The sequence below is a fragment of the Uloborus diversus genome, chromosome 4 (genome assembly GCF_026930045.1).
Source record: "Uloborus diversus isolate 005 chromosome 4, Udiv.v.3.1, whole genome shotgun sequence".
Taxonomy (NCBI): domain Eukaryota; kingdom Metazoa; phylum Arthropoda; class Arachnida; order Araneae; family Uloboridae; genus Uloborus; species Uloborus diversus.
Genome location: NC_072734.1, coordinates 150,200,495 through 150,225,271, shown reverse-complemented (window position 1 = coordinate 150,225,271; position 24,777 = coordinate 150,200,495). Strand labels below are relative to the sequence as shown.

Genomic DNA, 24,777 nt, shown 5'->3' with positions numbered 1-24,777 from the left:
AGGTTTGTTAAATCGGGGTCCGACTGTATTTTGTTACTATTTGTTTTAATTTTATTTTTTAAATTTCCAAAAATGTACAGCAATTGCTTACTTTTTGTTATTGTACATTAAATTTAAACAAATATTCTAAAATTTAATACAGTGAACTCTCTCTATTCTGAACACTTATGGGGACCGAACAAAAGTGTCCAGATTATGAGGTTGTTCAGTATAGAAGGAGACTGGAAATACATGCATATGTGTATTTCCAGCATTAATTCCCATTGTATTAATGGACTATGGTTTTTTCCAAATGAGCTATACCAGTTATTGACAGGGTTTGTACGGGTCATGGAAATCCTGGAAAGTCATGTAAAAAAAAATAAGCGAACTTCAGACCTGGAAAAGTCATGGAAAATTGAAATTTTCATTGAAAGTTGTGGAAATTTATTTCAAGTCATGGAAAAATGTCCTGTACAAAGAGAAAGTAACAATAACTAAAGGAGCATTTGAAATCTTGAGTGATTTAACAGTATAGCACATAAAACCTATTAAAAGTGGAAAATTGAGCGATCCCAAAATCAAATCTGAATTTTGAAATCCCATTGCAATCCACTTCTGTCGCAGCCCGCCTGCCTTTTTTCGCGATGTGATTTTACTGCTTGGACATCACTTATTTTAAATTTACTGTTATTTGTGACACTTCATATGTTTCATATTCTGCAGTAGCAAAATTTCAGGTTCTTAGTTTTGCCACGCCCACTCAAAAAAAAAAAAAAAAGCAATTCAATTGCATCAGAGTTCGATTCCATCACTCGCTAAGAACTTTATTATTAAACTTATCAGAGTTTATCTTAATTTGTTGATGGTTTTATAAAATAAAGATCTTTAGTCAGGCGATAGAATATAGGAAAAGAGAAATTCTAATACTTTAAAACAGTAGGTGCCCAACATACGGGGCGCAAAGCTAATCCATGCGACCCACTGCTACGTTCAATGTCAGGAATCAAACATGTTCTGAAATTTCCTTACCTATTAATTTATATGTATTTGAAAATGTGCAAATAAGTAAACAAAACAAGTATATTTTTAAATCAGATTTATTCATTACTAAATGGTTTTTTCAAAAAAGATCTGATTTAGAAACATAAAAAAACTAAACTGTGTGGCTTTTCTTTAAAGAACCAAAATACTGTCAAGTAACATGGATGATTAAATGCACTGTTGACACTAAAAGGCAACTTTTGAAGCAAATTTATTGAAACTTAGTGATGACTCATTCAACCTTTGTCCCATTCAATATCATTCTGCCTGTTTATAAATAAAATATTGGACATTTAAGCATCATCATATTCGTTTCACTGCAGTTTTACTTTACTTAAATTTATATGATGAAAACGAATAAGAATAGTTTAGTTTTTTAAGTGTACACTTATATTTTTTGCATTACGAGTAAGTGCTTCAATGAGTCTGTGGCATTCATGTAGACGTTTTGCTAATGCTCATTTACAAAGTTATCAAGTTTGAGATTAAATAGTGCTATTCTCTTCGAGTAACGAGGTCATGAAAATTTTCATTGAAGTCATGAAAAAGTCATGGAATTTTTCCATCCAAACAGAGTATGAACCCTGTATTGAGAAAGAGGTGCTGAAGTTTGCATCGGCGGCTAGTGCAATATCTTATTTAACCCAGTAGGACCTAAACTCTTGCATTTCTTTTTTTCTTTCTTTTTCAGTTTAAAAAGTTTTTCATAACATTCAACTATAAATTATACTTTTGAATGCGCAATTAGTTGTAGTTTAGCTATGTTATTCATTTTACATAAGTTTGTTTCATTATGTGACTTTTAAGTTTTCAACAGTTGTATTGTATTTTTTAACTATGAAATTGACTGGCTTCAGTGAAACATGTTTTTAGAATTGTTTTATTTTGCAGATAAGAGAAGTATTTTTCTAATATCTTCATCTGAAATGCACGCCATGTATGAATTTGTTGCAAGCACTGCATCTGAGAAGAAAATGTAAGACGTAGATAATTTTGTAATTTAAGTTTATTTTTATTGTTCGACTTATGTTTATTTTCTGTGATTGGCAGTTAATTTTCGCCAGATAAAGGTTTATGTTTTATTGACTGTAAAGTTAAATCAAATGGGTTTTTTGTTACATCATTCAGAGAAACTTTTAATGACAGCTTTTGAATGACAGTAGACTTTTTTTTATCAAGACTGACTTTGATCACCAAAAGAATTACATTAGCCAAGAGAATCTGCGTTATATTTTTATAATAGCTAATAATATTTTATTGATTTTCAATGCTCTGCCACCTATTTCTATTATTCCTTAACTTTAATTTTTTCCACCTGTAAGGTGCCATTAGTCAATAGCTTTGTCAGAGCAATAGAAGAATGAAGCGAGCGATCAGTCTGTTTCGTAGTCAAGACAAAAGATCATTTGCAGTAGTATATTTCAGTAAATTTATTTTTAAAAGTTTCTGAAATTTTTCTTGCTGCCATCCATTGTGCAGTTAGATGAAACTTATTTTTCAATTCATATCTGTACTTAATTGAATTAGAGCATAACTTATGTTTTGGTGTGATATGCCCTTGGCTCCCGCTACAATGCAATCATATTTACGCGAAATGGCTATAAGGAGTGGTTTTCAGGAGCAACGAGTTTAAGAGCTAAAACGAATTTCTTGCTCTCAACACGAAAATATTTGAAAAGGAATCGTGATGCTACTACGTTTCAATTTTGTTATTGACTACTAAAGATGGACTTTGTGAATGTACTTTCATCCTTTCAGCATCACTGACTGCGCAAGTTCCCACACAACACACTATAAACATAGCTTTATTAGTGTGTATGTATCACCACTCCTCATTTTTCATTTATTTATTCTAAAAATAAAAAGTGATGAAATATTCTGGAACCTAGACACGTTGTTTCGTCTAAAGTTTGAAGATGGAAACAAAAAGCGAAAGTTTGCAACAATTTAAAAAAAGGTAAGTATTCTTGATATGCTTGAGCAACTAGAAATTGGGTTGCAGGTAGCACAACAATTAGGTATGAGTGAATCTTTCATATGTATTGTTAAAAGTCAGGAGAAGGCAATCTGTATGATTCAGACCTTAGTTTTAATATGAAGCTCGCAGAGTAGTGTCTGAGCAAAATGCAAACAATATAATATGAAACTGGAATCTGCTCTTGTATTGTAGATTATAGAGACCCTGAAAGACAGGTGTTACCATAGATGTAAATGTTATAAATGTAAATGCCAAGCTACTGTATTTAAAAATATATTACAATGACGATCAGATTGAGCAGCATAAATCATCATCTTCAAATTTTAAGTCATAAATGTAACTTATTGTATAGTACTCATACAGTGCAGTGCTTCATTATTACTACTGTACTGTTTCAGTTTTATGCCTCTCTATCCCACTGATCATAGATTTTGTGCATCATAACAGTATTTTATGTTGAATAATGCAGCTCTTATAAAATTACGTAACAATTCAGCTCTTTGTGTAAGAAACGGTAATATATAGTTAAAAAATGGTCTAAAACAGATTAAAAGATATTCAGTAAATTACCGCCCAATAGCCTGGGCTAAAGCAGAAATACATGAAATACAACGCCAGCTCAGTCATTTCCAGCCGAGGACTGCAGTTTTGTGCTTATTAGCACTCATCTTCCATCTCCAGCTCATTCTATGCCAGGCTGATGAGTGCTAATAAGCACGAAACTGCAGTCCTTGGCTGGAAATGACTGAGCTGGTGGTGTATGTCATGTACAGATTAAAAGATGTTTAAAAATGTCAAAATGATTGAGTATGTTAATAAAAAAATCATATACACAACACTTTTCCACAGCGTGAAATTTCGACTTACGTGAGCAGTCTTGGAATGCATCCCTCGCATAAGTTGGGATCCGACTGTACTCTTGTGAAAATAAAATATTTGCCATTATAGAACCTATATCTAAGTTACACAATTTATTTTTAGCTGGTGTCAACATTTAAATAATGCTGTTGAACAGAAAAAGCAAAGCGGGAATTTGCTTAAAAACCACCAAGAACCTATTCCTGTTGTCCCTGATCCTGTGATACCAAATGAAGGAACACCAGATGAAAATGAAAATGAAGCAAAGCAGTAAATATCTTAAATAAATATTAACTTATTTAAATAACAACACATTAAATTGCTTAATGTCATGTACTCATGATTTTAGTCATACTTCTTTAGTCATACTTTTTTTTTTCTCTTTAGTCATACTATTCCTGAAAAATTTAAGATTTGTGACAAAGTATCTTTTATCTCTGATGCTGACCAATATTAGTTTTCCTCTGGAAGTTTGTAAAAAGCTTAAAGCTGAGAAAAATAAATTCAAAAGATTTTTTTTTTCAATTAAAACTATCATAGTTTTCTCTTAATAATTACCTTCATTAATTGTTGATTTTTAAGTGTAGTTGAGTTCACTGCAGTTGATCAAAATATTTGAATGCTATAGTGCGATCGATGAGTTGAATGAATTAAGTGTAAAATAATGTTATAAATGCTCTAAATTTAAGACATTTTTTAAGTTGTTTATAATCTTTCTTGTCATTTTTTTAAAACTTATTGTTTTAAAAAATTAGTGTGTTATTTTTCTGTTTCAAAGAAATGGTAATAATGTTGAGAGCGACCGTGTTCTTACTTACATCTGTTTAAAGGTCTGTGCTTGGACACAGCCTTCTATATATCAGGCCTACGCGCTGTATTGCACAATCGATGTCACGTGACCTCAAGCAGGCGTTGAGCGGGGAAATCCCTTTAGTTCAAACAGTGTTGTGGACTTCAAGTAGCTGCTCGTTGCGGATGCAATATTGTATTTCATCTCACAACTTTAGTATCAAATAGCAAAGTAATATTTATTCCAAATGTGTGAATACGTTATCAACTGTCTTTATGGAGACTTGAAATGATGTTTTCTTTTTTGTTCTTTGTATTTGACTGTGCTAAATCGTTACGTTTTGTCAAGTTTACATTATAAGCCGTTGGGATACTTGGGTGGTGAAAATTTAACGTATCAAATGTTTAACATCTCCAAATATGTTTGAAGCTACTTTTGTTGGATTAAAAAATGTTAAGAAAGTAAGTGTGGTTACCAATGGTTATTTTTAAGCAGAATTGATAATAAAAATAAATACAGTAAAATCCCTCCTAACGAATACCCCTCCTATGTGGACAGTATTTAATTCCTCGATTCTAAGGTAAAAACACCCCTCTATTGCGAACAAAAAATTTTGTCTTGTTAGTGTCCGTATTAGAGGAGTTTTACTGTACTTGTGAAATAATATTTTAAGGATTTTTTACTTGTAAGGGACGAATTTTTATGTATGTTTTTTCATGCTACATATTTTTATCACTTTTGATTTTAATGACGAAACTTTTTTGCCCTCAATTTGTGTAATGATTATTTTTTGTAACTATTGTTTTAAGGAACTTTTTAACATGAATTGGCTGAAGAGTGCTGTTTAATATATACATTAGATCGCGGTTCATTAAAAAGAGCAACTGTTTTAACTTTTAAAGCAATTTCTATTTCTGTAAGGTACTGTACTCTATTAGTGAAAGGTACACATTTTTATTTATGTTTCTTTCATGTAATACACGTTTATTACTTTCGATTTTAATGACGAAGCTTTTTGCCTTCACTTTGGTAAATGATTATTTTTTGTAACTAAAATTTCAAGGAGCTTTTTAATATGAATTCTCTGAAGAGTGCAGTTTAATAGATACATGAAATCGTGACTTTTGAAAAACACCAACTTTTTCTTTTAAACCCAGCTTCTATTTGTATAAATGTATTTTAAAATGTTGTGGAATTTTTTTTTTTTTTTTTGGAGGAATTCATAGCAAATGAAAATGAATTAAAGCTTTTAACACTATTAGCGAGCCATGCATTAGAAATGTGGTACATGACCATTACAAGCTTAGCTCTCACACCATTTTCTTGATTTTGAGAAATATTATGCAAACGATATATAACATACTGTTGAATAACTTCTCCAAAAAAAAAAATCTAATTTGAATTTTGACATCTTGAATTCAAAATATGTTTTTCGCAATCACGAGTTGCGACAAGACCCTACTCATTAGAGTTATTGTTTCTAGAAATGGCTCCCCCCCCCAAGCATGTCCCTCCTCCTGGGTGGTTATGTGTGTATAGTTGTGTGTGTGCACATAGGCCTGTGTATGTGTGTAAAGGCGCTCACGCGCTGGCGAGTGTGTATGAGCATGCGTGTGAAGGACATGGACGCCACCACCCAGCAGAAGTGAATTCCGGGGGACAGTGCTCAGGAACAGAGCAGCCGTGCCGCCGCCGCGCCGGTGGGCGGTGGTGCTGCTGGTCCAAGCTGAAAAATAATCCCAACGTCAAGGACTGTCAAATGAGAACAATAAGCAATCGTGATTGCTCAAAAAACTCACAGATAACTCATGATAAATCTAATTATATTTTTTACTCTGAAATATATGCATCAGTATTGTCCTTTTATACCAATTGTTTAGTTTGTTTCAATTGTTCAGATGTTTTGTAATTATTATTGGGTATTGGAGTGATTTTTTTCAAAAATATGTATGCTGTTTCTTTTGTTTGTAACAGTTAGAAATATGGCTAAATATTGGTTTAATTTATTCCATCTTATTTTTTTTTCATTTGTTTGTATTTTTATCAAAGGAAATCCATACTACTGTAAATCATTCGTGTGAAAAATACAAAATATTTATTAGTTTATGAATAAGAAATATGCACTTCCCGTTTATCTTCCCCGTCTGTCTTAATCATTCTACAATTTACAGTAAGCAAAAATTATTTCGTACTTTCTTTTGTATTATGATTTGAAGTTGAAGTGTATTTTCTTTTTACCCATTAGAATTTTCATTTTTATTCATTATCTATATATTTATTGCGAATATAATATTTAATGCATCATCCATGAATTTTAATTTAGTTTACTATTTAAGAACTATTTGTGTCGATATTGAAATTCGAACGATATAAATTTTTAATTTAAAGATGTATCGGAGTATTTCATGTAAAAATTAACTTTTTTTTAATGGATTATAAAAAAAATCTAAATTTTTATTCACGGTAGAGCTGTTATGAGATGTAAACAAACCACCTTCACGGGCGGCCATGTTGAATGAGCGCCCAGGCCTTGTGTTAAGATGGCTGTGGTTTGGACATGAACATATCCTTGGCACCACGCTAAACTAACGAATGTGAAAAATCCCTTTTTTCAAATTTGATGGTTTGCTGTAATATTCAAAAAGGGCTACCTGGGGTTATAACTACTTCAAATGATAGTTTTACACTTAAAGTTATCTATAAAAATTAAAACATTGAAAATAATTAAATGTGTCAGGTGGGAAAAAGTTATGTTCAGTATTTTGGCTCTCCTCAAAAGTGCCAATTTTCACGTTTGTTAGTTTAGCAGAGTGGCAACGATATATCAAATTTTGGAACGCCTGGAGCCGAAATCTCTTTCCTGTACAATAATAAATTTTAAGCATTTAATATTAGAGATAGTTAATAAAATTTTGAAAAGATAGAAGGAATAATAGGAAGTAATTTGATAGGCCAGTCAGGAGAGGGGATGGCTCCTCCCACTGTGGGCGCTGTCTTGGGTTAGTTTTGGGGATATCCTGAGATGAAAAAGCTGAGGAGGTTACAGTGAGCTATCTGTCCTTAAACTGTCTCAGTCCTGAGTAATAGCTTCAAGCAGGTTGGGTTTGGTGGCACTTTGAGAAAGCATTATTAGCTGAAACTCGCCCAAGTTTCCCAAATGGCAGAGCTCCCCTACACTTAAGCTGGTATTTTACAAAATAACTTACTAATAGTACTAATACAGAGGGAGAATCTACCATTTCTAAGAAGGTAGTAGGTGTTTTATGTTTCCATTTCATGTTTTATTTTGAACTTTTTATTGTTTTCCAACTTCTTTCTGTTTTTCTGAATTGTGTTTATTCTTCTTTTTGATAAATGTGGCAGTTGATTCTTAGCAAAATTTTTTCAGACATAATTTTATTGCTAATTTATTAATAAGTGGTTTCATTTTGTCATCATTTTTTTCATTTTTTGATTTACTGAAATTTATTGCTTAAGGGTTTTCTGTGGGAGGGAATCATGCAATAAATTTGATTTTTTCCATTTTGTCTTGCTTTGCTTTTGATAATTAATTATTTTGATATTTAAGCTGTCTGCTGTCCATTTTCATTGCTTTTACTGGGTAACTTTACATCTAGAAGCTCACACCTTTGAATTTAAAAAGGGGATCCTTGAAACCCCGAAACTCGTGTATTCTGTAATCTGTTTGTGCTAAACAACTCTGTAATCTCTTTGTTTGTGCTAAACAACGTTGGATATTTCCTGTTATTGTTCAGCACAAAGGTATTTATTTATTGTTTGATCATACATATATTCTGTTTTAATGATATTTAATTTGTTTGGATTTTTAGAACTGACAGCTCTGCAGAAGTTCAAGAGGAAGTAAAAACTATTGAAGTTGAATCAGAGCAAGAGTCCAAACAGCTTGCAAACGAACCAGAGGTACCACCTCCTAGTGAACCACCTAATGAACCACCTAGTGAACCACCTGATGATACACCTCAAAGAGCGAGAACAGTGAGTTCTACTGAAGATTCCAATGACACTGACTCACAAGTGCTTTCGAGAATTCAACGCATTGAAATCTTACAAATCACTGAAGGACCCCAACTCATAGAACCCAGCGAAGTTGTCATTCGCAGTGGTGCTGTTTATGAAACTGCAGAGCCTGTTTTAACTCCCGTTGGTAAGACATTAAGCTCTTCAGTTAGAATCATTATTTGCATCTTGTAATAATGATAAGAAAATAGTGTTATAACAATTCTAATTAATTATGACTCATTTAGCTATGTACACATTTTATTGGACATTGTCTCTTAGTAAAACCACTTTTTTTTCCTATAACACTGGAGTGTTTCACAGAATTAGGTTTGTGCTTTTACTTTTTTCTTTGCTTTGCTTTTTTTTCACGCTTTTACTTTTTCATTCTCCTTGTATGCAAGTCATCAACTAGAGAACTTTTTCGAGTTTTCATGCTTTCTTTTGCATTTCAGTGTTTTTTTACATTTCATGCTATTCCCCTCCCCTTATTTTACATCAAATGAGATATACTTTTTTAAAATTATTTTCTTGGTCCCTTTTTCATTGTATATGTGGGATGCACTCTTTGAATATGCATAAAAATCTAAGAAATGAAAGCAATGAAAAAAGGCAATGAAAAGTCAGATTGAAAAACATTTTTTTTCTCTAGAATGTTGAAATTTATCCATGATCCCCCCCCCAATATAATCCACCCCACCAAAAAATATTTTCATGGCTTTATCAAAAATGTTGTGTTATGCACTTATGTTTTAGCATCCACAACCTTTAATCCATTTCTTGCATTTTCTCTTCAATGTACCCAGATCAAACAAGATTTTGTTGCAACCCAATATTGCATATCGTCGCCTCAGAGCAACAGTGAGGCATCTAATCCCTGGAATAACAGTAGGATATCCTGCTATTGCTTTAACGTGATACTATAATAGCTTCTTAAATAATTACACATGATTAACATGGTTCATTTATAACGGTGATAAAACGAAGAGCAATTTTTGTGATTTTCCGGTTTTGGCACTTCTGTCAGTCATTTTTCTATTTTCCTCTTCCTGTTTTTCTTTTCTCGTCTTTTAGTGAAATAGTAATTTTAATAGCTGCTTTTGTTTTTGGAAAATACACCTATGGCTCCACAAAAGCTAAAAATGAGGAAAATGGTTTAATTTTTTATGGTTACTTTCCAGTGATGTTCAGAGAGTGCTGCCCATCTCCAATTCAAAAGAGGTTATTATGATCTTAAATTCAGACTCCATGCATGCAGTCATGATGAAATATTCTGTTATACATGTGTCAAAAACCAGTCAAAACATGAAAAATTCAATTCAATATCCTGGTACATTCTGTTACAAATCTTTTTGCCAAAATGAAAGTTTAAAATTAAAATTGCAAATTTTTTCCAAAAATGATGGTGCAGTAACTGCATGTGGATTAAATAATTTCTTTTTAATTTTGTTCTCAAGTTTGTGTCAGAATTCAAATCATTTCATGCATAATATTGTATGGTGGTTTTCAAAAAAATATGTATAAATTTTTGAAGAAAATAATACAAATACAAATAAATACAAATGTGACAACCAGCAACAGGCCCTTGGCCCAGCTTGGCTGGTCCTAGTCAATTTATTAATCCCCAATGAAAATCAATGGCCCTCTTAAAGCTATCCACCCCCTTGCTCATTACCACCTCTTTCAGTAAGCTGTTCCAAGTGCCCACAACTCTACTAAAGTAGTAGTTTTTCGTTATTTCCAGGTCAGCCTGAGATTTGAATAGCTTAAAATAATCACGCCTCGTCCCGCTTTCGATGCAAAAATTTAATCCATTAACATCATTCATTTTGATAAATTCAAACAACTGAATCATGTCCCCTCTGATCCTCCTTTACTCCAGGCTGTACATATTAAGCCTATTAAGTCTGGTATCATAATCTAAATCTGAAAGTCCCCTTTCTAGTCTAGTTACCCTTCTTTGAACCCTTTCCAATACACAAATATCTTTCCTTAGATAAGGCGACCAAAACTGCACAGCATACTCTAAACGGGGTCTTACTAAACTCCTATATAAAGGCAGAAGAACCTTCTTAGATTTGTTTGAAATAGATCTATCGATAAACCCAAGCATTTTGTTGGCTTTGTTACTTGCAATGCTGCACTGTTGACTAAACTTGAGAAGTCCTGATTTATTAAGATACCCAGATTAGTAACATTTTCTGCCTGACCAATGATTGAACTCTCTAAACGATAACTCATACGCTTATTTCCATGACCTAAGTGTGGCAGTTGACATTTCCCTACATTAACTGCCATACCCCACTTATCCGCCCACTTAGTAATATAACCTAAATCCTGTTGAAGCTGTTTTAACTGTTCTTCATTTCCTACAATCTGCATAACTTTTACATCATCAGCAAAACAATTCATGCTTCAAGAAATATTCTCATTGATGTCATTCATAAAAGTAATAAACAAGAGAGACCCTAAAACTGAACCCCGAGAAACCCTGCTTAAGACATCACTGCATTTAGAATGATTTCCCCTCACAACTACTCTTTGTTTCCTTCCAGTCAGCCAATTTGCAACCCAAAGTAAAGTTTTTCCTCCTATTCCTATATCAGCTAATTTGCTGAGAAGAGCAACATGCAGTACCTTATCAAAAGCTTTTTGAAAATCAATATTAACAACATCCACACAATAATGGTGCTGCATGTTTGATTTAGAGTTGCAAAAAGCATCATAACATGATTTTTGAATGTTGTATCTTTGTACAACGATCCGTATTTCGTAAATTTTCAATTAAAAAAATTAGTTGCTGAAATGTTTTTTCCATTCAAAGCTATAAAATGTAATGTCACAAAATTAGGAATTTGCAAAAGAATTGTGTTTAATCTTTGAATTTATTGTCATAAAAATAGTGAAATAGAGAAAAATTCTACTTTTTATTTGAATTGTTCATTTTTTTTAAATGTTCGAGATGACTGTAAATGGTTTATTTTGTATGAAGTAGAGTTTTGTTCAACAAGTGTTTGTAAGAGGTTTGTTTATCCTCCCCCCTTCCCACAATACTATGTTTGACAGTTTTTGATCATTACAGGTGACAAATATCTGAGTATTCTTTTTTATGTGTTTTCTGTTTTTCTGTTTTAAAGTAAAATTATTTTAGCATTATTGAAAATGGTTCTTTATTTCATTTATTTACTTAGAAAAATTAAGGCGGAAAGATGTAGAAATAGTTAAAGCAATTGAAGAAAAAGAGAAGATACTAGCAGACATGTTCCAAGTTCCTGTTGAGGAGTTGAGTAATGAGGTAAGGGATTTTTAGTATCAGAATTAGCAATGTATGGTGTTTTCACATTAAAGCAGGGCTCTTTCTTTTATACCTCTTCTGACCTAGAAGGCATTCAAACTTTTGCTGGTTTGAAACATGACATTTACTGTTGAAAACAGCATGTATTCGGGCAAAAAATGTAACAATATTATATGAAAACTTTCAGAATTATCTGGAGATATTAAATATAACTGAAGAAATAATAATACTAACTAATCAAAAACCCACCCAGATGCACACAGGCTTTGCAGTCAATAGCATTGCTGAACACAACCAAAAAATTGCTTTAACAAAGGTAAACAAACTAATTTATAAAAAAACATTATGGTATTACAACATTATTTTTACTGATTAATGAGGGCCAAGTATGATTTTGATCAATCATATAGTGTGAATTTGTATTACAAATACACAGACCCAAACAGTGCCTTTTTGCAGTCAACTTGCCTAACAGGTGCAAGCACAATTGGATTTGGCACATTTTTCATGGCAAGTTGGCAGTTTTTAAAGCAATGTACTTTGCAGGTTGGCAATATGACGTAAAGACAAGGATTCTGGTAGCCTTTTAAGCCCCAAAAACCCTTCCCTGGTTTTCCCCAGACACACACTAGGGTACACAATTGACTGAGGCTTCCATGGACTTTTTTTTTCCATTATGCCTTTATAATGCTTATAGTTAAATGATTTTTTTTATAAAGGGTAAAAATTATGGTTAAACAAGATAAATGTTAAGTAATATCAATGAAAAAATCAATCTGTAGACTTAAAAAGTTGGATGTCTTCTATTTTTTTAAACTTTGATCTTTTTTTTTTTTTTTTTGAGTTTAAAAAGTTTGCAAGTATGTAACTTAATATTGAAATGTTGACTGATGTGCAAATATGAATTTCATTCCTAGTTTATGTATGATTTGTAACTTAATTTTACAAACATGATAGTGAATTACTTAGTGTATGGCTTTTTCTTTGCTTAGGTGGGTTAGTTAAGTATTGGAAGTTGTCTGCATGCAGCTTTTATAAGGCAGATGTGTAGCTGAAAGAATTTTTTTTTTTTTGCCTTTCTCTGCATAGCATGTCCATTAGGGTGGTTCAAAAATACTTTTTTTTCAGCTAGAGTCCAGGACACCCCCTATTTTTTTAGATTTAATAATAGATTTATGCTGTAAAAGTTTTAGCTTCGTACTCAAACTTTAAGAGGGTGCTCAATGACCCCTTTATTTAGCATGAGCCATAGCATAGAAAATGCCACAAATTTATGAACATTTAATTTCCCCAGCTTTTTTTTTTTTTTTTTTTGTAAATAGCTATTTTATTGCAATGTAGATGCATATTACTAAAGTATATTGTGATATGTAGCATTGTTTTTTCAGTTCTATGTATTTTTTAAACCCTTCTCCCCATACTTATGAAGTTTGCGGGAGGGGGTTGAGCTCTCTCTTTCAGTTGAAATAGGAAGCTAAAATTCTTCCAATGTATTACTATCCACAAGTCTAAAAATATTGAGGGGTGTCCCATTATCTAGGAGAAACTTTTTTTACATGTATTTTTGAACCACCATATCTAATGTCCATATCTAATGTCAAAAACCATAATCATACAAAGTGTTACAGATGACTCTTGTCCTGGGTTGGCAAGGTTTTAGACACTATGGTAAAAACCACGTTAAAAACCCTTGTGTCTAAAATTGTCCTAAAGTGCCCAAAACTATATTTTTAGAGATTGTATTTTATGAGAAAACATCAAAAACGGAATAAAATGTATCAAAGTACATTGAATAACTGAGAACTATTGAATAACTAAGTTGAAGGTCACATTTATTCAATGCAAACATTCATCTTAGTTATGCAGCTGATTTTAATCTAGTTACATCATAAAAGTTGAATTATTGATTCAAATTTCAATTTGTATGCATGAGTTTGTTTTGTTATTATTATTATTTTTTTGATAATAGTAACCAAATTTCCTTATGTTTATGCATGTGCGCAAATGAAAGCAGGGTTGCTAAGGTTTTTTACCTTCCTATTCAAAATGCTTGTGTCCAAAATTATCCAAAACTATTTTTTGAAAAACTATATTTTGTGAGAAAATATCAAAAACAGAACAAAATGTGTCAAAATTATGTTTTTTTACTATTTAATGTATTTATTCAATGTGAACATTCAAGTAAAAAAGTTATGTAACTTATTTTACACAGCTGATTTTAATCTAGTTACATAGAAATTAAATTTTTCATTAAAAATTTCAATTTGCATGTATGAGTTTTTTTTCTCATTAAACCAAATTTTTAAACCTTTATGCATGTGTGCAAAAGAAAGTGTTCAAAATATAGCTCAGAGATTGACTTAAAATGCAATAAATTACAATTTTTTGTAGTTACAGAATGTATTATATTAAAAATATGAACTAAAAAAAGAATAGCTCCTGTTTTAAAATACAAGATCTTAATCATCAATTTCTTGTTCTTTAACCTATGGTATAAAAATATTTTTTTTTAAAAACATCATATCAAACTTATTTGCAAAATCCATTAAGCTTTTTATTCTTGCACCTATATATTGCTCATTTAATAACATTACTTTGAGTTACAAAAGGAACTGAAATTGGTTGTCTTGGTAGTGTTGTGAATTTCCTTTCATAACTCAACCAACTGCTACATGAGGAAGTTTTTATGTTATTGAGTTATTGGCAATTTTTTTAAGTAAAATATTTTTTAAACGAACATTTTGGAGAAAAATATTATCAAATACTCATTATAATTAAACCTCATTAATATCTATATTTCTGCATTACGAATATTGCAGTAATTACAAATTGATATAGATTACATCCCTTTAGCTTTAGCATACTTTTGGATACTTTTTGAGTCTTAGACAGTTTCTGACAGTAAAAACCACTTGTCCTGTCCAAAACCTTTTTCGTACACTCCAAAACCCAGCCCTGCACTTGTCATATTCTAATTTAGTTCAAGTAAAAAAATAACATAAATAAAGCAATAATTGTCAAGTTTGTTGTATTTGTTTCTTCACAATTTGTACTTAATTTACTTTGTTTTTTTTTAATTTCAATTATATTTAAACACAAAGCATATTTGATCATTTTTCTTTATGCTCTTATATGTTTAGCAAGTTAATACTAAGAACATTTATAATTTTACTTTTTATCGTATTTCAATCAACTTTTTTTATTTATAGATTCCGGTTGATACCAAAGACATGACAGCATCAGAATTAATGTTGATTGCTGTTCAACAAGGTAATTTTTAATCTGTTTTTGTCTTATATTGATCTTATTTTATTGTTGTGTGAGTGTAGTTTTTTTATAAAGGATATTTAAATTGAATTGCCTTGCCACATTGTGCAGTCAGGATCATGAATTATGCCTGTATTAATTCTTATTTGCATTAGCTAATTGCTGTAACTTATTTCCATGCTAGCATTTGGTTATTTTTCTGCAACTATCAATCTGTATTATGCGTTTTCATACTAAACTCGACTCTCGAATTGCAATTGAATAGCTTGTTTCCAAATGGCATCAAGTTAATTTTTCCAATCTTAAAAAAAGTGGTTTTGTTATGTGAGATTTATTATTGAGTTTTAAGAAAATATACTTTTTCCCACTAATCTATGCATGATATAACAGGGTTCGTACGCTCCGGGAATTCCGGGAAAACCGGGAATTGTCAGGGAAAATAACACTGTCAAAAATGTCAGGGAAAAGTCAGGGAGTTTTCAAATTTTGTCCTCCAAAAATTTTTTTCCCAAGGAATTAAATACTATGAGATCTAGTCTTCGTTTTTATTGTGATTTCACGAAAAAAATTGTAAATTTTTATCTAAACCGACGCTGGCACTTAAAAACTGCAATCGAAAAATGAACGTTTTTTTTTTTTCACAACGAAAAATGCGCCAAAAAAGCGAAGATTTTCTTACATGGAGTCAGTGAGGGGAACGCATTTCTTTCTACTGCCTAAAGTTTTAGATGGGTTGCCACAACATTCTGTTCGGTTCAGGGTTCGTACGCTCCGGGAAAACTTGGAATTATCAGGGAAAATGACTTAGTCAAAAATGTCAAGGAATTTTCCAAATGTGTCCCCAAAATTTTTCTTTTCCCAATTTTTTCCCAGGGGATTTCGTTTTAAAAGACCTAATCTTCATTTTTATCGATGTATTTAAAAAAAATTGTAACAATTTTAAAGCAATGAAAAAAGTAGCCACCCAAAAAATCTTCAGCAGCCGCCATTTTTGGCTCTCAGTAGTTCCCAAGGGGAAAAAAATCAGATGAACAGCAATTATGCACAAACTCAACAGGAGAGAAGACAGTTTACTTCGGAAGCACAACCTGTAGATGGGAGGGTCGATCGGGGAAAATCGGTTTTTTTTTTTTTTTGATCGGAAAATCATTTCAGCTACGTGTGAAACGTAGTCGCCATTTTTGGTCATTCACAAGATGGAAGTAGATACGATCCAAAAATGCCTAAGTTTCTAAAAACAAAGCAGAATTGGATGTTTTCTTTAATTGAAAACTGATGAAAACAACAAAAAATGGCCTGCAAATTGTTTTTCTATTATTATTTGAAATAATTTTCTTGAGAAATGAAAAATTTTGTTCTTAAAACTTAATCTTATCCTCACTGCCTCGGACACAAATGTGATAAAAACTTTTCAATAAATTGTATTATCATGAAGATTTATTATTTTTTAATTGTCTTCATGCAACAAATTAAAAAAAAGTTATTTCTTATTTCTGGGCATAGCCGCCATATTTGGTCATTCCCAAGATGGAAGTACACAAGACTTTTTCAAGTGCCTAAGTTCCCGAAAACGGCATTGGATGTTAATTGCAATGCAAACTATTGAAAACAACACAAATTGTGCCCTTTTTTTCCGGATAATTTGTAATTATATTCTGAAAAAATGCAAAATTTAATCTTCATAACATTTTTTTTGTTTTAATTGATTTAGACTCTTATATGCTAAATACTGACTATTTTGCTTTTATTGTAGTTTTTTAAGGATTATTAATTATTTATTACTACTTTTATACTACAAATCCAAAAATCTACTTATTATTTTAAATTTTTCACTTTGTCGCCATATTTGATCGTTTGCACAATGGAAGTAGACTTAAACTTCCAGAAACAGAATTGCACGTTTATATCAATGTGTAATATTGAAAATAACATTAAATGTGCAAAAAGTTATGAATTTTTGAAAATTGACTATTATTTTCTGGAAAAGAAAGTTTGAAATTTTAATGTAAGCGTCCTTTAATATGTGAAAAAAAAAAAAGATTATTGGCATTAGCCTATGATTGGCGGATGTTGATTTTTGTTACTATGCATTACATGGTATGCCGATTGATGCAACAAGTTAATCATATTTATACTGAAATTTAGCATTGCATTTTGCTCAATATGTTTCGTGTACCTACTTATAATAAAATAAAAAGTATTGTAAACCAAAAGCGGATGCTAAAAGGTTGCTGCAGGACTACAGCAAAACGCTATAATATTACGCGTGACATCAAAGAAACGCTAAAATAAGTTGAAAGTACTCTGTTTTCAACAAATAGTAAACAAATTAAAACAATTTTGAACAAAATGTTTAAAAAAAACTTAAAATTTTGACAGAGAAAACAAACGAAAAAAAAAAACCAAGTTTTTTTTTTAATCTAAGGGGAGAAGTTTCAGTTCTGCATCGCTACTTTAAACAATTTTAATTATTTTGAAAATATTACTATTTAAACTTAAATTTTGAATGAAGCGAGTAACCTGGAATTTTCTAAAAAACAACCTGGAAAACCTGGAAAAGTCAGGGAACTTTTTTTAACCAAAAGTGTATGAACCCTGTATAATAACTCTAAATTATGTGGTTAAAAAATCCTAAAATCCTGAGCATGTGATCTCAAGGAATGCTGCAATTGATTAAACTTGACTTAATCTCTTTTGGCACAAAATTTATTGTGACTTAATCAGTGGCGTACCTAGCATGGGTGACTCATGGGGAGGTAATTTTAGGTGTCAACCCCCTCCCCTACAAACGCAAAAGAAAAAAATTTATGAAAACATGAAATTCGTGCCATTTTCGGAAACAACTACATTTGTGTTATAACGAAATTTTAAGTGGGCCAATGCCCAAAAAACGAGTAAAAGTAGGGATCTGAAGGTTTTACCCACGGAAAAATTTCCAATTTGTAGTCTTAAAAATGCATTTTAGCTTCATATTTTTCGAAAACTTGCAATTCTATGATTGGGTGTCAACCCCCAGACGGGTGACACTTGGGGCAGACCCCCCCCCCTCCACGTAGCGACGCCACTGGACTTAATTCTTTTATGAAAAAAAAATTGGTTTTCAACATAATAACTTGATCTATAATGCCTACTTATTGTAATACAGTGTTAGACATGTACTGCTTTCTTTTTTATAGTTATGACTAAAAGCCTTTTGGAAACCAGATTTTCAATTATTAGGTTGATTGCATGTATGCAAAAAACATGTTCATTGGTGAACAATGGATTTTATAGAAAATGAATATGATTTCCTTTCTTAAGAAAGGTTCTAGTTTATTTGTAGTTATGTGCATTTACTGATTCAGAGAACTCCCACGGATGTAGTTCTCTGTGGAATCCTGTTGCTACTTAAGAAGAAAATCATTTCCTTAGAAATTCTATCTGTCTGGTACTAATACGAGTGAATTTGAATAGGGTGCCTAAACAGGAAATTTCTTTTATCAGCAGTTAAGGACTTGTATTGTTTGCTAATGTGAACCTTAATTATTTTGAATTCAAGAATGAAGGCCAATTGTCATCCCAAGTATAGGTTCAGTTTCATAATTATTTTGTAGACTCATATTGCTTTTAATTTATCAGAACAGCTGTCTCATAGTGTGATACATAAAAAGTTTCTAGTGGACACACAAATACGTATTACTCATCAAGGTAACTTCGTGGCAAAATGAGAGAATCAGAATATTTTTCTTTTTTGTAAAATGCATACTGATACTATAGCTCATCTATACTTAATACTTATGTAATCTATACTTTAGGAAGCATTTAAAATATTTATTTATTTATTTATTTTTTTATAGATTTAGCTGTAGTTGAGTAGAGTCACTTGTTTTTCCTTATTTTATAAATCTTAGTTTTCATCCTTAGTTTTTCCATTTAATAACTTTTAGTTAGGTTTTTTTTTTTTTTTTTTTTTTTTTTTTTTTTTTTTTTTTTTACAAAAAGTAAAATATCTGCTGCATAATTTTTTGAACAGTTTATATGAGGTATAAGATTTCAAAAACATTTATTGTAAAGAAAACTGCATTATAAATTTTTGAATTTTTTAAAAAATTTTTCATAACATTGTTTTTTATAGCTACTAGATTATCATCTTTAATAAATGATGGTTTGAATTTGGCTAGTGATGATTCATCTACTTCTAATACAAATGGTAAGTTCTATTAAATCTTAGTTTATTTGCTTGCATTTTAACTTAACATCATATAAGGGTGTTTCATTTTCACTGTTGTAGAGTTCATAATTGGTTTCTTTGTTCGGTCATAGAAAAGAAATGCTAATGATATTCAAAACAGTGGAATTCATATTGCCTAAATTATGAATGTCAGGGAAAATAGGGTACTGCTGAATAATTTTTTTATGTAATTATATCTATCTCAAGGTACTAAACTGAATCTACACACACATATTTGCCCTGAAGGAAACAAAGGGTTTAAAATACAATACAGTAATGAATTATTTACTATTTTTACGAAACAAAGCAGCTTGCATTTTTGCGTGCCTAAATTAATTTTATTGTGTATATTCTCACAGTCTGCAACTTCTACGACCTGATTTTCTCTTTATTTTAAAGGAACTCCTGAACTTTCTTTCTCAGTTCAGTAAACATTAGGTTATACTAACCAGTACCTGCAAAAATGGTGCTTTAATTCTGAAATGGAGGGGGGGGGGGGCAAGATTTACATCATTAAAGTTAAATGCTATTGCTCTTCCATTTTTTTCATGATTTTTGGGTTTCCAAATACATTTGATATATTGTAAAGATTAAAACTTATTTACTCTTTTAAAAACAAGTAAAATTGTATTATTCATTCACTATTATTATATTTCTCATCATCTTTTGAAATGATTTTGTTTTTGTACTTATTTATTCATAAATTTTAATTTATGAATTTTTGTGATTTATATATGTACTTTCAAATACTAGATGCATCTGTGGATGATAGAACTAGCTGTACCCATTCATCATCTCAGGAAAAATTGGGATTAAAATACCTTCTTCGACCACGAGGAATATCTCATCATAATTTAATGCCAGTATCTTCTACACTGAGTAGTTGTCTAGATCAATTAATGGTTTGTAATGTTTTTATGTTTTATTTATTTATTAATTTATTTATTTTTTTGTTTTTTCAAAATGCAATCAAAATCTGTGACCGAAAAATTCTTTTTATGTTTTAATTTGATGTTATCATCGTTACATTTGTCCAATTATTGCATTATTGATTTAGTATTAATTTATCAGTTGCTTATTTATCAGAAATTTAGTTGAAATTCACAGTAGTTGAAGCTTTACGAAAATATTTAAACAAATTTTTATTTAATAGAGTAAAACTCTGGTTTTAAGCCTATCTGAAAAAATGACGAATTGGTTGAACCACCATAAACAAATATTTACGAATGTACTGTCCATGTTAATGTTTGATATGATGATGCTTGATCGCCATCTTGATATGATGCCAAATGATGATTACCAGAAAAAATGCACTTTTCTGAAAATCCCTATTTTTTTTCCCTTTAAAATTTACTTAGGTTTTTCTTCAAATGCATTTTCCCTTCAGATGCTACATATGCACTGATAAGAAGTAAAAAACTTTGGGAAAATTTATTATTTATGTTGGGGGAAAAAAAAACATTGTAGCATTTAAAATTTTTTTTCCAGAGAAGAAATTGATGGAATAAAATCAAATGAACTGTTTATTTTGGAAAATGGAAGTCACATTTTTCAATTTTTACACCAGACTAAAGAAACTTAATGTGGTAGATTCTTTTTTAATGAATGGTTTTCTAACATCACTTAAAAAGGAAGAGTTGTCAAGTTAGAACAGCTCTTTTAATGTGGATACCGCAATGTGCTTTTATGAAACAATTGGTTCTCCAGAAAATGTGAATTTGAAATAAATGATTCAAGTGTGATGCTGAAATGTATTTTACATTTTTGAATGTGTATGTTTGTAATTGCATAATATTTTATGCTTTTGGGATCCAAGTATGTTTTCATTAAATTATATGTCTCAACATCACTTACATGTGTTCATACATTTCATATTCAATATGCAGCCTAATTAAACTCAATGTGACTCCAAACTACATTCAGATTCTATTGTGGTTTATATCAGAGCTTGACTACATTTTTTTATTTTAATTTTTAGCATTTTTTTTCCATAAATTATATTTTAGAAATTATGTATTGTTTCTATGAAAAATTCTCCAGTGCTAGTGAAATGTTTCTTATTTTATTAGCATATTTAAATGTAAACTGTCCTTGCACCTTTCCAGTTTAGTTTCAGAATTAAAATAAGTTCTGTCGTTTCATTTTCAGTTCATGTATGGAAATCAATGTGATATATAAGCTATACAATGTCATTTCAGTATTCAGATTGATTGATTTTTGTATTTATGAATATTTATCAGTAGGTTTAATTTTTGATTGACTAATCTTTTTAAAGTCAACTATTTGCTCAAAGTTGGAACTATAATTTTTTTATTGCTACTAAATGCAAGTAGAGAGTAAAAATTCAATCATGGGTTTATGACAGTAATTTGTCTATTGAAAAAAAACAGGATTCAATAGCATTATTTTTTGTTTTTACTACATTAATTTGAAGAAAAAAAATAATCAGAATTCAAAATTAAGTTCTGTGTTATTTTTTGAACTGCCACTTTGGAAGCAAAATTTTACAACCCAAGTGAAATTTTTTCAGTTGTTGATTATTTTTGATTCTTTTATCTAATGTGTTTTATTCCTCCATAGGCTATGGTTACAGATCTAGAAGAAGACAGGAAACAGTTAAGAAAGGAGCTCTTGAGTGCTAGAGAACAAATTCACACACTTCACGAAACCCATCGTCACTGCATCGTTCAATCTCAGTCACCCAGCACTCATTCTAGACCCAGCAGTTTTGTCTCAGTGGGTTCAACAACATCAGATTGCCTTGGAGATATTTTTGAGCACCAACATCTATTTTCAGGTCAGTCTGTAGAGCAGTTGTGTTTGTATTAATCATATTTACTTCATATGTTTTTTGATGTCAACGCTCCAAAAATATTTAAATGAGAAGTTGTGAGAATATTGAGTATAATGAGAGGAAAAAAATAAGTAGAGAATACATGGTAATTTTAAACTGTATGAGGAAAATTTAAAAAACTGAATATTGTTATTAAGATTTGCCTACCAAATTGGTTTGACCATATCTGTAGGTGCAACAACATAATCCAAGGTAAAATATGACACTCCATAAAGGCCAGAGGAAGAAAGAAAGAGGACTATTTATAGGGCTACCAACTGGTGACTTAAAAGGCAACTATTGCTGCTATTTTGAAACAAAAGCAACTATGGCAATTATTTCAACCTAAATAAGGCCCTTTACAACAAATACCAATACAGCGAAATACCAGTGTCAACAAAATGAATTTTTAGTCGAAATTTTATTTCCATAACCTTGCTTGTCTTCCATCATAACAAAATTCCTGTTACAACAAACAAAACTTGTGGTTCCTTCAAGTTTGTTGTTACGGGATTTCAGTGTATTTTGCAATCAGTTGTAAAAAAGAATTAGAGCACAGGGTTCCCATGGACCCTCAAAAGCTCTTATAAAGGCCCTATTTTCAAGTGTTGTTTGTAGTGACCCCTCTAAAGGCCATATTTAGTTGTCAAAAACCCTAAAAGTTGATCAAGGGCCCTATTTTTTAGAATTTGACAAACCCTTCAACCTTTAATAAAAAGTAAAGACATTTGCTAAAAAGTTACACCCTAATAAACTGATAATTTAGAACATAGTTGATTTAACAAAGAATTTTGCTATTTATATGCATGCTCATTGTTAAGAAAACAAAGAATTTGTTATAAGGACACAGGTCACTTTCACAAAGTTTGAAGAGTGACCTCATAGGGAGATCTGACTGTATACCTATGTTTCTATGTGTGTGTTTATAAGCAAAACTCTTTTCACCTGGAAAAGTTTCTTGTTGCAACACTGGTGTGAAGTGGTCCTATGTGGTTAAAAATTTGCCTTTTATAAAGGCCCTATTTTTTAATCTGCTGGGAGAGTGGGAACCCTGGTGAAGCAAAAGGATGTAAGTGGCAAAATAAAAATTTGGAGATAACAAGTACAAGTAGTGGGAGAACTTCTCATTTTTCTTGAGGCAAGAGATAGGTTCTGTTATGCAGTATGATTTTGAAAAAGCTTTCAGTAAAGGCTACCAACCCGCAACTATTAAGGTATTTTACTCAAAACTTTAAAATGTCCACTTACATTTTTTTGCTTCTCACTGCCTCAATTGCAGCTAAGACAAAGAAATGTGTGGATTTGGTAGCAGTGATAATGTGCTTGTAAAAAGCATATTAGAACATTTAAAAGAATAATAAAGATTCAATTTGACCATTCTTGGTTACTTGAATTGAAAATGTTCCTTTTTTTTTTGCATTTTAGATGTTTTTAATTCTGTTATTCTAATTATTTACAAAAGTAGAGGCTGTATGTATTAACTTAAGCTCATTTGAATTCTGATTATCTTTTTCAGTATTAGAAAAATCTGAAGAAAGTGTACGAGCCGATATTCCAAAAGAAGATAGTGTTACACCTCAGCCATCATCTAGTCCAGAGAGTAAAGAAATGCCTTCCGATGAAAGGTGGACATTGAACCAGTGTGAAACTGAGAGGACTTGTGAATCAGTTGAGAGTGAATCAAACTGTGATGCCCCAAATACCACGAGCGAGCCTTGTGGTAGTGATGCAAACTGTGGAGATTTGTCTCCCATCATGGAATCTGATTCAGTTTGTAGGACAATACCAGAAAGTGTGGATCCAGTGTACCTCTGAGTAGCCTCAAATTTATGCGTGATAATGCAACTTTTGCCATCTTTTACTGGTTGACTACCTGATGAATTTGCAAATGAGCCAATTCTTGTATACATGTAAAAAAAAATTATCTTTTATGTGTTGTATATATATTATTTGTTCTCAGAGAAAATGTAATATTCATTTTAGATGCAACCTGTAGATTTTTTTTTCTGAGGCAATGACCTTGGGTCCCCCCTCCCCTTTCCGCTGGAAATTTATGTCCATGTGTGATCAGTGATGTGAACTTTTTATTTATTGTACAAATATTGATTGTTGATTGAAGATGGTGCTTTGTCTATTGAAGTGTTTTTCTGCACTGACACAAAGACAACATAACTTGTTTATCTATATTATTTTTAAGTGATTATCGTTTAATTTCTACAGTTATCAAAATATTTGGTAGATCAATTTTTTGTTTATTGGTATTCTTAATGCATTATGCATGCACTTAGCAAGTATTAAAAAATGCTCCTGTGTTAGAACAAATGATTTCTTCTTACAATATCAAACATTTTGTTTTTCAGTTGAGGAAATTATTTTAAAAAAATCTCTGAATTTTTTTATTCTATGCCACTTAAACATGAAGCAATTATTATATTAAAAAAGAAAATGCCTAAATTACTGAGTTGTTTTTATCACTCTCTTTCCCAATAATATTTTTAGTTTAAAA

General features: G+C 31.1%; 1 protein-coding gene across 1 annotated transcript; it reads left to right on the top strand.

Annotated features, from left to right (window-relative positions):
* The first annotated feature begins 1,958 nt into the window (after window positions 1–1,958).
* LOC129220916 (uncharacterized) lies at window positions 1,959–24,086 on the top strand. The gene is made up of 8 exons (XM_054855351.1): window positions 1,959–1,999; window positions 8,480–8,814; window positions 11,858–11,961; window positions 15,171–15,231; window positions 19,343–19,417; window positions 20,192–20,340; window positions 22,019–22,235; window positions 23,788–24,086. The coding sequence occupies exons 1-8, from the start codon at window positions 1,959–1,961 to the stop codon at window positions 24,084–24,086; spliced, it is 1,281 nt and encodes a 426-aa protein (XP_054711326.1).
* Window positions 24,087–24,777: the final 691 nt, after the last annotated feature.

Coding starts and splice junctions, on each gene's coding strand:
- LOC129220916 (XM_054855351.1), top strand. CDS start 1,959: ATGTATGAATTTGTTGCAAGCACTGCATCTGAGAAGAAAAT. Junction 11,962..15,170: donor TTGAGGAGTTGAGTAATGAG/GTAAGGGATTTT, acceptor TTTTATTTATAG/ATTCCGGTTGATACCAAAGA. Junction 22,236..23,787: donor GCACCAACATCTATTTTCAG/GTCAGTCTGTAG, acceptor TATCTTTTTCAG/TATTAGAAAAATCTGAAGAA.